The sequence below is a fragment of the Haliotis rubra genome, unplaced genomic scaffold (genome assembly GCF_003918875.1).
Source record: "Haliotis rubra isolate DU_JTF1 unplaced genomic scaffold, ASM391887v1 Scf29, whole genome shotgun sequence".
NCBI classification, from domain to species: Eukaryota; Metazoa; Mollusca; class Gastropoda; order Lepetellida; family Haliotidae; genus Haliotis; species Haliotis rubra.
The window spans coordinates 3,229,969-3,243,995 of NW_025766957.1; the positions used below are offsets into that span (position 1 = coordinate 3,229,969).

The window sequence follows — 14,027 nt, forward strand, 5'->3', positions numbered from 1 at the left end:
AGCTGAAGCAAAACTGTCGCTTTTTATCATAAACAGTAACATAGAAAAGGGAGAAATTAAAAACCCGAAGCATGTTTTGGTTGATTTATTGTTGTTGTTTAATGCTGCAATAATAAAGTGGTCTGTGAGTAATTGATCCTATACCAGACAGTCAATCAATTGATATTATTTGCTGTTATCCATGCCATTGGAGTATGTGACTCACAATTATCTAGTTAGTGAGTCTGACAACCCAGCTCATCGGTTGCTGGGGACAGATTTTAGTGCAGAATCCCTGCAGTATACACAAGGGACTTATCATGTATTTAGTTCACATATAAATGAAAGTTTAATATGGATCACTTTTTTGGTAACTGTATAAATGAATAAATATAGATAAAAAGATGGTACTTTTTCAAAAAGCATGAGTGAATGAGTTTGGTTTTATGCAGCTTTTACTAGCATTACCCCAGCAATATCACGGCAGGGGGACACCAGAAATATGCTTCACACATTGTACCCATGTGGGGACTTGAACCTAGTCTTCAACATGATGAGCTCACACATTTAAACAAACAAAGAATTTTGATCAGCTGATTGGTACCTATAACCAATTTTTTATTGTATATTTCCCCAGGTATATTTTTAAGTATATTAACCCATTGTATTAAGGATTACTGACGAAGTTAAGTTCTGTAAACGTTTCTACAATAGATAATAGAGATTTTACAAATGTGGAGAATTCACAAGTACACTTCTTGAGGTGAGTCAGTGGATCCATACAGTGGATATCTGTATTTTCTTATTCTGAATGAACTGGCCTGATCATGTCTGACAGATATGAGTAAACACAGGTATTAATTGTAGCTGTAACATAATGATCATGTTGATAGGTAGAGAATATGACTTTGAGGATGTATAATACATGACAGATAAGTGTTATCAAGTTTTCCTCTTGTCATGTTTATCACTGCACAAGTATCCACCTTGGCCTCCAGTATCGACAATCTGTACTGACCGTGTTTTCTGTTCACTCCAGAAAGTAACAGCGGGTTTCAGAAATATAGCTGTCTCATTTAAAATATAATATAAATTTTAACATGTAGATAAAAGAAAAAAGATAATGAAATTGGAACCCAGAATAATGCTTAATTTCAGCTTGAGTTGAGGCAGTCAAGACTTGCCTATTCCTGTAAGACTTGAGTTTGATTCATTTTCCGTTCTCTGGAGTCCGGGAGACAGAATGTTCTCTCACTGGTAAACTTTGTTAACTTTCTGATTAATTTATTAATAATTAGTTAAGAACCATGGATTAAGATATCCCTACTTTCTCTCCAGATCTTGAATTAATTCTTAAAAGTTTCCTATGAATATAACATTTGATTAGTGATTAAAATATTATTAAATGATTAGATTAACCTTACTTTGAATACTTAAAAATTTAAGAATCTGAATTTTCTGATGTGATAATTATCCCATGTGCAATTAAGCCACGAAATGAATAAGATTGATTGTGTATGTGATTGATACTCATGGGTTTATGAGAGAAAAGGCTAATTGTCCATGATTTGAATATTATTAGTTTTTATCGTATTAACAGTAATTGGTTTTTGATGTCTCCATTGATTCATGCAGTAATTCATCTTTACACATTTAGTAATAAAGTTCAGCCAGTGTTGCAGGTTAAGAAGGATCACCTCATGGTTTAGCGTAGTTAGCATTTTTAGAAGAAAAGGTTTTGCTGATTCAGAGGCAGCAATGAGACATGATTAGAAAGTATCACATACTTAAAAGCATCACATTTCAACAGTAAAACATATTTCATAGTAAGCATTTGGGATTTATGAACAAAATCACACGTTTATAGAAACTTCATCTCTGATTTAAATGAATCATCAGAGATTCAGAAAAGCATCAGAGATTTAGCAGAAATATCACAAATTTAGCAGAAACATCACTGATTTAGCAGAAACATCACTGATTTAGCAGAAACATCACATGTTTACAAAAAGCATTGCATATAATTTAGCAGAAATATCACAGGTTTAGGAGAAACATCACTGAAGTAGCAGAAACAGCACATGCTTACAAAAATCATTGCATCTTTAGCTGAAATATCACAGGTTTAGAAAAACAGCACAAGTTTAGTAGAAGCATCACAGATTTAGCAGAAATAATATACATTCAGAAGCATCGCAAGCAGAGACATCACAGGTTTAAGAAAACAGCACAAGTTTTGTAGAAATATTAGCTGAAACATTGCAGGTTTAGAAGAAATAAATGATTTAGCAGAAAAATCACAAATTTTGGAGAAACATCACCATGATCAGTGATTAAATATAAGAATCATCAGATACTGTAACACAACATCAAATGTCACAAACAGCAGAAAGTAATGAAAACAGAAGCAAACTTTCTGAAACTGCATGACGTCTTGCTGCCATATCTGATATTCAGCAACATGTCCCACAACATATATCACTCATCCTGAAGCCATGCTACCGAAGACACAACACATTCCGTTGCAATATCACAAACATGTCTGTTAGAATTTCTGCATCTGACTCCAGAGACATCCTGATGCTGTCGGTGATGTAAAGTTATGTAACCATGTTGTCATAGTTTCACCGACTCCAGTAGACCCGTGCCGAACATATCGTGCTATCACTAAACAATAGCCAGCATTGTGGCATCATCTAATCATTACACAGGTAACAACCTCGCTGATCCTAGATAAACTGTCCACAAACACTGACTCTAGCACTAGCAAGTCTGTTGGCGAAGGGCGGCGTGCAATCTCTGCGTCTATTGATTAAACAGCGGTGTAACAGCTGGTTGGTTTACTATAGTCTGTATCAGATAGCGACTCCTGAGATTACTGCAGGGCGTGTACAACTAGACTGATATTATTTAAAGGGCAGTAAATCATTGTCAGTAATTCACCGCCAATAAATAACATCAATATATGATCGCAAGCCCTTGATAATACATGTGTTAAAGTCAACGTGTTAATTTATACAGAACAAAACAGGGATCGTGACATGATTCAAACTCCATTTATAGTTGTGTGCTCAGACTGCAAAATATACTACCCATCAAAAGTTTAGACTCACTTAAAGAACTCACTGTATGTTATGTATATATATATATTGTCTACATCCTGGGGGAACCAACTGCAAACCCCTAAGCAGATGTGTTGCAATAGGATCATACATCAAATTGGTGAAACGCATGTGCAAATATCTTGCATGTGCACAGATGCCTTTTGGTGTTGAGTTTTGTTAAGAATTCGCCAATTTTCACTGAGTTTCACCAGTTATTGAACTCATGACAATAATCTTGTCAACGTTACGAATATGTTTTACAATATATCAGTTCATGTGTAAACAGTACCTTTAAAAAGTATGGATTTTTTGCAAATTCTAATTTAGAACAGTTGATTGAAGTAAGTGGCTACATTTACACTAGAGATTCTAAACTTTTGATGGGTAGTATATATCCCCAAATGAATCCAGAATCCAGCACTCAATTCTAGTTCTGTATATTCTTTAACTCAGCTTTGGATATATAAAGTTATTTCTAAGTATAATAGATGTGAAATGACTCCAATTTTCATTCATGAAAATTGTGATTTTATTTAATTTAACTGTGACACTTCAAGCAAAATGTTTTCTTATTCATGTAATGATGTTCATATCCAGTTAGATGGTTACACTGTTTTTGGGGACTATAATGGATGTGATCTAAATGTGAGGTACAGTGTTTTTTGTTTTGTAATGAAACTGGTTGGCTTGGATCTTAATATTTGTCCAAACACGAGGAATGCAACAAATACTCTATGAGGCAAATATGTTATAAACAGAAAGTGAATAAAAACAAATATCTAATCATGAATACAATATCGAGGCTTCAGTTAAATTATTGTTTTCGATATTCAGTGAAAGAATCAAAAATTTATTTGACAATTTTTCACCACATTGTCACAACTTACATCTTATTGCCTGATGTTTTGGTTGACAGATGTTTGGCAAAGTGACACAAGTTAGGCTAGTGCATTGCTTGTATTTGTTCCATTTTACATATCTCACTTTGATAAGTAACAGCTGATTTTAAGTAAAAACGCTCTTTCTTTAAAACATTCATGAATAATTGATTCTACTTACCATAAATAACAAATTGAATTCATGGAGGGATTCAAAGCGATTCTCAATATATGCAAGTGAATCGTAACACCGGTACCCCTGACTATCGAGCTGTTGTGTCTATGTCCTTGTGATTATGAGGTTGTAATGTCCGTGTACTTGTATGTTATCCACATGGCACATGAGAACCAAACCGGGAAACATTGTTATTGGTGCTGACATATGTATACACTCTCAGCTGTATAATGAGGTGGTCTGTAAATGATTGAGTCTGGACTGGACAATCCATTGGTTGACATTAACATCAATGTACACTTTTACAATTTGACCTTGATTAAAATTGAATAAAATTACTCTTTCTTTTTCGGAGAGATTGCCCCTTGAAAATGGCTACTCATATCTTATATTGGCTAGTGAAAACATAACCAGTTAACCTGTACTGTACTTTGAACAATTACTTCACACATTCATTATAAGTAGATATTGGTTTACTGTATACAAATTGGCAATAACTGTCTTTAACTACAACTCACTCAAAGGCAAGCTTAATAAACACCCATTAAAGTAGGTAACTGATCGCTGTTAAAATTGTTCAGAGCCCGGAGCAAGCAGACAGGAGTGAGCAGACGTCAGTGTCTTCAGTCTGTAAACAGTTAAATTGAAACAGTGCATAGCAGCCAAACCTCCATTCTGTGAGGCCTTCCTTATATCAAGATACAAGTGCAGTTGTCAAACTCACTCGATAAAAGATAGCACATTTGTTGCTGTCGTTTTAGTGCTACTAAGTCTTGGTCTACTGTTTTCTCGGAAACATAAATTTCGTCATCATTTTACATGCAATGGTGTCATTAACAGGAAATGTACTTTTCACAGAGAAGGTAAGCTTGCTGGAGTTTCCTTATTTGTTCATCCTGTTTGTTTGAATGTCTGTATTTTTGTACATTATCTTTATACATGCTGCTAGACTTGTGTTTATGATGAATCTCCAATGAATTCATGTAGGTATTATCTATTATATAAAGGTATTATATGATTTTATGTAATTGTTCAAGGTAGTATGAGATGTTTGAAATCTGCAATAGATGATTTGAAATGATTGATATCTTTGTTTGATGTTTTATCATGTTGACTGACTGTTTGCTGTGACTCATACGATATAACATTATGTCAACTACCCACGTTGACGACAGTGGTGGTGTAGCGGATAGGCCATCTTCTCTGTGATTTGATTCCCAGTAGTGTCATAACAACTTACATTGAAAGAGGGTGGTGGGGTAGCCTAGTGGTTAAAGCTTTCGCTCTTCAAGCCAAAGGCCCGGGTTCAATTCCACACATGGGTACAATGTGTGAAGCCCATTTCTGGTGGCCCCCCACTGTGATGTTGCTGGAATATTGCTAAAAGCAACATAAAACCCAACTCACTCACTCACTGCATTGAAAGATGGTAGTTGTTGTGACCCTGTCTGGTCTCGCGGTAGGGGATAAAACAAGGACTTTTTGGCTTGGACAGAGTATTATTATAGGATATTAATATAGCGCACATATCCAGGCAAGTAGTGCTTACTCAAGGCGCTTGGATTTTTTCCCCTCGATCACTGGATGTCAATCTCAACGGCACATCGTATTATCCATCTGAGGAGTATACAACTCTTGCAGCCACTAGGCCCACAGAATTTTTGTGGCTTTCTCATCCTAACGAGGTACCCATTCACAGCTGGGTTGACTGGGACACATAGTCACAGTAGTTTGTCCAAGTTCACTGCACGTTGCTGTACCCGCAACTAGGTGTTTACACGTATTCATGTGGCCACCATCTGGTCATATATCAACGGATTCGTGGGTTCTTTTAAGTGCACAGGGTTGTGTACTGTACACTAGGGTCTGTGACAACACTGAAAGGGTCTGCACACAAAGTTGACTCCAAGGTTTTTACACCCGGTCACAGGTGGGCTCGATCCCAACAACCTCGCTGGATCACTAGCCTGGCGCCTTAGCCCGCATGCCCACCACGCCCCCATACTGTATACGGTGTTGGAGTGGGGTATCCATGTTACACTGCAGCATGGTATCAGTGGACTAGCATGACAAAACCAGCATTAGTCCTGACTAATACCTGCAGCCACACACACACATGTGCATGCATGTCACTATATGAGGAAAGCCATCATGCATGTGACATTCAACCCCACTTCACCTCATTTCACTCAAGTGGCCAACTGTCACTTTGGGGTGGTGGGGTAGCCTTGTGGTTAAAGCGTCCACTCGTCATGACGAAGACCCGGGTTCGATTCCCCACATGGGTACAATGCATCAAGCCCATTTCTGGCGTCCCTCGCTGTGATATTGCTGGAATATTGCAAAAAGTGGCGTCAAACCATACTCACTCACTCACTTGGTTGGTTACCAAGGCTTTACATATCTGAAAAGAGACTTCCATTTTAGATTCATAGCATTTATACAGTTCTATTTTTGAAAAATACCATTTCGTTGCTTGTCATCTGACTGCCTTTGTCATGTTTGGTTTTGATTAAATGACAAAAGTTTGTTTTTTTCTATAAGATTCTGATAAATAAAAATGAGAGCTAAACAAATTAGTTATTGTTATATGAATTGAAGATACTGGTTAGAACTGGTCTAATACATGCTGACTGGTAGGCATTCTGACTTGGTGGATGCATGCCATTATATCCCAGTTTCATATATCAATGCTCATGATATCAATCACTGGATTGTCTGGTCTGGACTCGGTTATTTTCAGACCACTTTCACATAGCTGTAATATTGCAGAGTATGGCATTAAACAACAAAGCTGTGTCTTTTTTAAAGTATTATTATTATAATGTTAAAAATAAAGAGATATAAATATACATGTAGTGATAAAATTGTCAATCTAGTAAGGGAGAGTCACCTTCCATTAATATTGTTTTGGACAAGGGCAAGAAATATTTTGTCCCTGGCTTCTAAATGCTATGTTTGTTTCTTTGTTGCTAACACCACACTCAGCAATATTCCAGCTACATGTATATGGCAGCGGTCTGTAAATGATAAAGTCTGGATCAGACAATCCAGTGATCAACTCTCAAGGCTATGCCGTCTTTCTCAAAAAAGGAGACAAAGAATTTCTTAAACCCAAAGTCAACTGATGCTTTTTCGGTACTAGTACCAGTAACATAATAAAAACGACTGTATGCATGTAAACTGCTGTTAATAATCCAAATACTAAGTAAATATAGGTAAATACAAAAACAATATTTTTTGTGTTTTATGTAGACAGGAAAGTTATTTTCAGTTATGTGGAGCATCATAGTATTAATGTTTAACCATGTTATTTAATGATTATAGGGCGAGGACCATAGTACACTTCAAACGCAACGTTGTCTATAATGTCATGCAATATTCAAATTGAAATGACAAAAAGTAATGGAGGTGGGTGGTGGGGTGGCCCAGCGGTTAAAGTGTTCACTCGTCATGCCAAAGGCCCGTCTGCCGCTGTGATATTGCTGGAATATTGCTAAAGTGACGTAAAACCCAACTCACTCTCTTACTCAAAATGGAATATTGCTGAGTGTGGCCTAAACCTAAACTCACTCACTCACTCACTCACTCACTCACTCACTCACTCACTCACTCACTCACTCACTCACTCACTCACTCACTCACTCACTCAAAAGGTAAGGCCTCAAAATACAGATTACCATAATGTTCATATGTTTGTAAGGAAATATCAGAGAATATCTTCGTTTTTAACATTACTTAATTCTTTTGAGTGAGTGAGTGAGTTTAGTTTTATGCCGCTTTTAGCAATATTCCAGCAATATCACAGAGGAAGACACCAGAAATGGGCTTCACACATTGTACCCATGTGGGAAATCAATCGGCATGATGAGCGAACGCTTTAACCATTAGGCCGCCCCCAAATTCTTTTGAAAATGTTATCAATTAAAACCATCTTAGCATATTACATGATCAAAGGTTTCATAAAAATAGGCAAAGAGTTAACACAGAAAACAACCGAAAGCATTTAAAGTTTAAATTATATTTCTTGTTGTGCTCTTCATGATCTTTGGTACAGATGATATGTGTGAATATTAATCCAAGTGTTTGATATAAAAAGATATGATAAGTATGTAAGATATCTAATTACAGATATTGATACAAGACGTATCAGTCAATGAAACACCTGACCTGTAGGTTACACACCTGGTGTGGTAAAGTCCATACAATTATCATATCCACTGGTATTTGTACCTGATATAGCCCCGGAATCTTGTCACTTTCTGAGAAATTACTGGGAGTTAACAATGTATCAACCGTTTGTGCGAAAGGTGAGACCTTTTCAGTTTGAAAAAATATATTAATTGAAGTTTGACATATTTATAAAGAATATATTACAGTCTGCAACCATAGACACTTGTGAGAAACATAAAGTTTGTACAATTGTTATTGGTCTGCTATCTTCATCTCAGATGGTACCGTATGTTGATTCTAAAATGTGCTGAAGTGATCCCTCAGAGATTTGGGGCACAAATTTTGCTCAGGTATTAAATGTATTAATGTTTTGTCCAAGATAAAACATATAAGGAGTATTGTGGTGCTTTCTGAACTTTTCATTACATAATTTCCATAGATATTACAGATATATGTAGATTCCATTTGACATAAGGGACCGTTCATAATTTATGGCTAGGGGTATGATGATGATGTGTGTGTGTGGGTGGGGTGGGGTTTTTTTTCCACCCATTTTGTTCTGGGGAGGGGGTGGGGCATCAGTCTTGTACACATGTACTAGGGCGGTCATAAATTTTGTACATAAATAGATTTAAATATCATGCTTAAAAATGATAGGAAGGGCTGGTCATTGATTTTGTACATGACATGAAAGGGGGGATGGGGTGTCACTTACTTTGTACTCAAATTTTAGGGGGGTCATTCACATTGTACATGCTTCTCAATAAAAATCATCATCACACCCCCACCCCACCCATAGCCATAAATTATGAACGTTCCCTAATTTCAAAACTGAAAATTTATTGAAATTTAAAGCGATATGTTTTGTTAATAAATCTTTTCAGAGGCTCAGCATGTTACTAAGGTGAATTCAGTACTCTTCTCATATTTAATTCCTGTGTTCTTGTGCTGCCCTAAGTGTGTCACAGCTAGACTTGTCTTTGTTACCATGCATGCTGTAGCAAGATGCATCTCTTTTGTGCATTAATCATGAATACACGATCTGTACAGTTGATCAGTAAACAAACATCTGCAGGGTATTTTGGCACACAGTCAGAAAAGTCATTTGGTAATGAGTGAGTGAGTATGGTTTTATGCCACTTTCAGCAATATTCTAGCAATAACATTACGGGATCACCAGAAATAGGCTTGACACATTGTCCCCATGTGGGGAGTCGAACCAGGGTCTTCAGTGTGATGAGCAAATGCTTTAGCCACTGGGCTACCCCACTGCCCCAATTTGGCACTGAAGCACTGTAGTTATACTTTTGGGCTTTGTCAATTTTTCAGATGTATTTGTACTCAAGTATCGGAATTAATTTGGTTGTGAGGATATTTTGTGTATTTTATGTAAAGACTCGTTATCTTTAGGCAACAAATTTTGAATCTTGCATTTGTTCAAACAGAATATTTATCCTGTTTCCTGGTTTTGCAATAGATATATTATTTTTTTGTAACATATCGTTTCCTTGGTAGATTTGAACATTTAGCAGTTGTTCTTGATTTATGTCCATAGATATATTAGGGTGATACCACAGTCACATTATTGATAGCAGGTTCAAATTTTACACCTGCTAAATCATTCTATAACCATGGTAACACTCATGCGAGATTAATGCAATAAGCATGCTTTGTAAAAATAAGTCACAGACAGTATGAATTTTACAGTTTATGTTGATATTTTCAGATGTATTACAACTTTCTCCTATTTTGTTGAGAATTTCCCCCATGAAATATGCTGTCTCTATCTGGTGTTCTGCCTCTCCGTGTTTTGAGTGTTTGGTTATCCTTAGCTTGTTGTCCTAAATGAACATACAGGTTATATTGCAGTTCACCCTTTCTTTAAACAGATTGTTGATCAATTTCAAGATCCTTGTTGGTTTTCAAACAATGGGCATGACCCTGAGGGATGGTGTCAAAAGTCAGGATGTCATTTTAAAACTAAAGTACCTATTAGCCTATAGCCTTTGTAAACTTGATGCTTAGCGCTTCCAACAGTGTGTTGTTGGATGGTAGACTGTTTTATAGCCTACGGGGATAGTCTTGTGGCAATTTCCAGTCATCTGTCAAAAAGTTCTTCATAAACGATAATGCAATTCTGATACATGCCTCCAGCTATAAACTGTTCTGTCTGTGAGATGGGTAACATTGCAGTTTGGAGAAGAAAAATAATGTGAGATGAGTCACACTTACAGATGTATAATAAAGAAAACTTAGTAGCACACACAGTTCATGCTGGTTTATTTCATTCTGCAGCTGATTTATAGACTTGTCATGTCCCTCAGCCATTATCATGGTGGTTTGAAGGATTTATACTGTATTTGGCCAAAAAATATTTATGATGTTTTGTAATAAATTCTAATATTCAAAGTCTACTTTAAACTTAAACTTATTCTGCCATGTTTTGTTAGAACTGACTTCATTATCTGATGCTTTGAAATACGTTAAGCTGTAACACTCTGTGTGCATATGGTGTAAATCTGTACAGCCCCAGTACCTCATGTATCTGTCCTTGTGTATTACAAATTACAAATATATTTAAATAATGATATACCCTGGTTTTTGCAGTTATGTTCCCATAAATGTGAAAACAAGTTGAAGTCATTTCTTATAAATATATGTGTAAAAAATATGGAAAATTCAGACTCCTTATTTATACTAATAACACACTAATAACTATAGACAACACCATGAAATGAATGACTCCACTTCATGCAATACTAGGGCGCCGAAGACACGGGTTCGATTCCGTCACATGGGTATAAGGTTTGAATCCCATTTCTAGTGTCCCTCCCTGTGATATTGTTGGAATATTGCTAAAAGCGACGTAAAACTAAAACTCACTCATTCATGCAACACCCATTCAATTTAAGTCAGTCAGGAAACAACAGTGTCTTTGTTGGCATGGCCTATTTCTTTGCAGGTTATGGAGACTTAAGTGCTAAAATAATTGCTTTGTTAACCAGTGAAATACACTGAACTGTGGAAATGCAGATGTTTGAAATTATTTCATTTGATGATTTTTACAGGTGAAAGAACTCATTCCCAATGAAAGCGACAGGGAACAGATCTTTGAATCCCTTCGGACTTATCAGTCGTAAGTACACAACAGACACTTGGCATCATATTAATTAGTATAAACACACTGTTATAGCTCTGATCCCACACATCCCTGAAGATCCAGGTTAGAATTGGTCTTCAGTAACCCATGCTTGTCATAAGATGAGGTGAGGTGAAATTGGGTTTATCGTCGTACTTGAGAATATTTCGCTCATATGACGACGTGCATGCATGTGTATGTGTATGTGCGGCTGCTTGTACTAGCCCAGACTGAAGCTGGTTTTATAGTGCTAGCCCACTGAGATACCACGCCGCAGTGAAGCATGAATACCCCACTCAGACACATTATACTGACTCCGAGCCGACCAGTCCTTGATGTACCCATTAATGCCGAACGCCAGACAGGGACCAACAAGTACCATATTTTAACGTCTTTTGGTATGACGCGGTCGGGGATCGAACCCGCAACCTTCCGCTCTCTGGGCGGACACTCTAACCACTACACCACGGAGGCGGTCGCTTGTCATAAGAGGCAACTAACAGTATCGGGTAGTCAGGCTTTCTGATTTGGTTGACACATGTCATCGTATCCCAGTTGCATAGATCAATGTTCATGCTGTTGATCACTGGAATGTCTATTAACATTCCGCCGCTGTAATAGCTGGAATATTGCTGAAGGCGGCGTTAAACTAAACTGACTCACTCACTTTTATAGCTGATATGTGAGCACTTCGGTGTTTAATGATGACAACATCATTGTCAATATTTGGATGGCACAGGTGGTCAAGTGGTCTTAGAATGCAAGGTAGGTAGGTAGATAAGGTTTAAGGGCGACCTTGGGCCTTTTTAGAATGCAATGCCTTGTGAAGAGTTGTGTCCCTTGGTTGTCAGGATCAGGTAATCATGGGTTTGAATTCCAGATACAGAAATCATCCGAAGGGCATGAACAGAAATTAGCTACCCCTCTATAATCCTATCTTTCATCAGTTGAATGTTCATGATTTTGTATTTGTTGTCAGTTTAGTAAGCAGTTGGATCTCATGCGTATATCACTGATTCTTCTGTTGTGTTTATGGATCTCAAGAACATATACAGCAATTCCTGACAACTTCCAGCTTTCATTGGCAGAAAGCCTGGACTTGTTGTATAATCTCAATGTTTTGACATCAAAGAATATTTTAAAGCCAGAATAAATAGGTAAAAATATTACAACATTGTCTTATACTTTTCCACTTTTAACATTTCTCGCTTTGACAGTCAGTAACAATAGTAACATCAGCATTGATTAAAGTAGTCAAATAAATGCTGACCTTGTCTTGAATATGTATCAACTTTTTTTAACGTTATCCACATGAAAAGTGAAAAAAAACTGTTTTCCCTCCTGCTTAGAATTCTCATTTAAATTGTGAAATTGCTATTGCTTCATGGATATACTGCTTTTATCATTCTTTTTATTGTTTTAATAGGAATGCACCAAGAATGTTGTCTGCAGTAACCGATTGATCTTTGTTTGAGGTTGCATTTAATTTGTCATAAACCACCTCTGTACAAACACACGGATAGACTGTGCTATGCAATGAGGCCCAATGCAAGTATGTTGCATACCTAAGGTGGATAACACTAATCTCATCCTGAACATGCTGAATGCACAAATAATTGATCAATAGTTTGCAATTTTTTGTGGCAATCAGATAAACAGCCCTTACCATATTTAATGTATTTAGTGTTTTGTTCTGCTTGAAATTTGAACACATAATCCCAGAAGGAGTCTGGGGCATACCAGGTCCCCAGTACGGCTAGTGTTTGTCTCCCAGTGGGGCCTCCCAGGAAGAGTAGGTCCCTTCTACCATTGCTGTCTTCCTTTGGAGATTTGGGGGAAGTGTAGGTCCCCGGTACCCCTTGCGTATCTTCCTGTGGAGATTTGGGGATAGTGTAGTTCCCTGGTACCAGTTGCTGTCTTTCAGAAATAATTGTAGGGCATAAAAGGTTGCCTAGACTCCTGCATGTCCTCCAGTTGGTATTCTGGGGACCAGTTCTGTTTCATACATCTGAAGTATTGCTTACTGTGGCTTTAGATAGTGGATTAATTCTGAAGTTATGCTATTTGACTGAGTGAGTGAGTTTTATGCCGCACTCAGCAATATTCCAGCTATATGGTGGCAGTCTTTAAATAATCGAGTCTGGACCAGACAACCCAGTGATCAACAGCATGAGCATCAATCTACGCAATTGGGAACTGATGACATGTCTCAACCAAGTTAGTGAACCTGACCACTCGATCCCATTAGTCGCCTCTTATGACAAGCATGGGTTACTGAAGATCAGTCCTAACCCGGATCTTCACAGGTCTATTTGACTGAGACATGTTGCAAACAAACTGGTCTGTTTCACAGACAGGTCGAGAAATGATAATGGATCCATTAAAGGGAGGGTATTCTAATCCTGCACATGTTGTCAGATCCCTTTAAAATTATATTTGTCTCTTCTGCTGAAAAGCCACCAAATAGCGCATTAAATTAAACAGAGGGGAGTGCTTCAAGTTGTATTGCATTTGAATCTGTGTTCCCCAAATTTGAACATTAGAGTTAAACAAGATTTCTGACAAGCACTGCTTGTCTC

At 37.2% G+C, this 14,027-nt stretch overlaps 1 protein-coding gene across 1 annotated transcript in view; it reads left to right on the forward strand.

The window, feature by feature from the left end:
- Window positions 1-4,786: 4,786 nt before the first annotated feature.
- LOC124281851 (harmonin-like) overlaps window positions 4,787-14,027 on the forward strand; it is a 45,621-nt gene continuing 36,380 nt past the window's right edge. Inside the window, 2 exon segments of the mRNA XM_046717855.1 lie at window positions 4,787-4,999; window positions 11,378-11,445. Coding sequence (XP_046573811.1) covers window positions 4,961-4,999; window positions 11,378-11,445 — 107 coding nt within the window. The 5' untranslated portion in view covers window positions 4,787-4,960.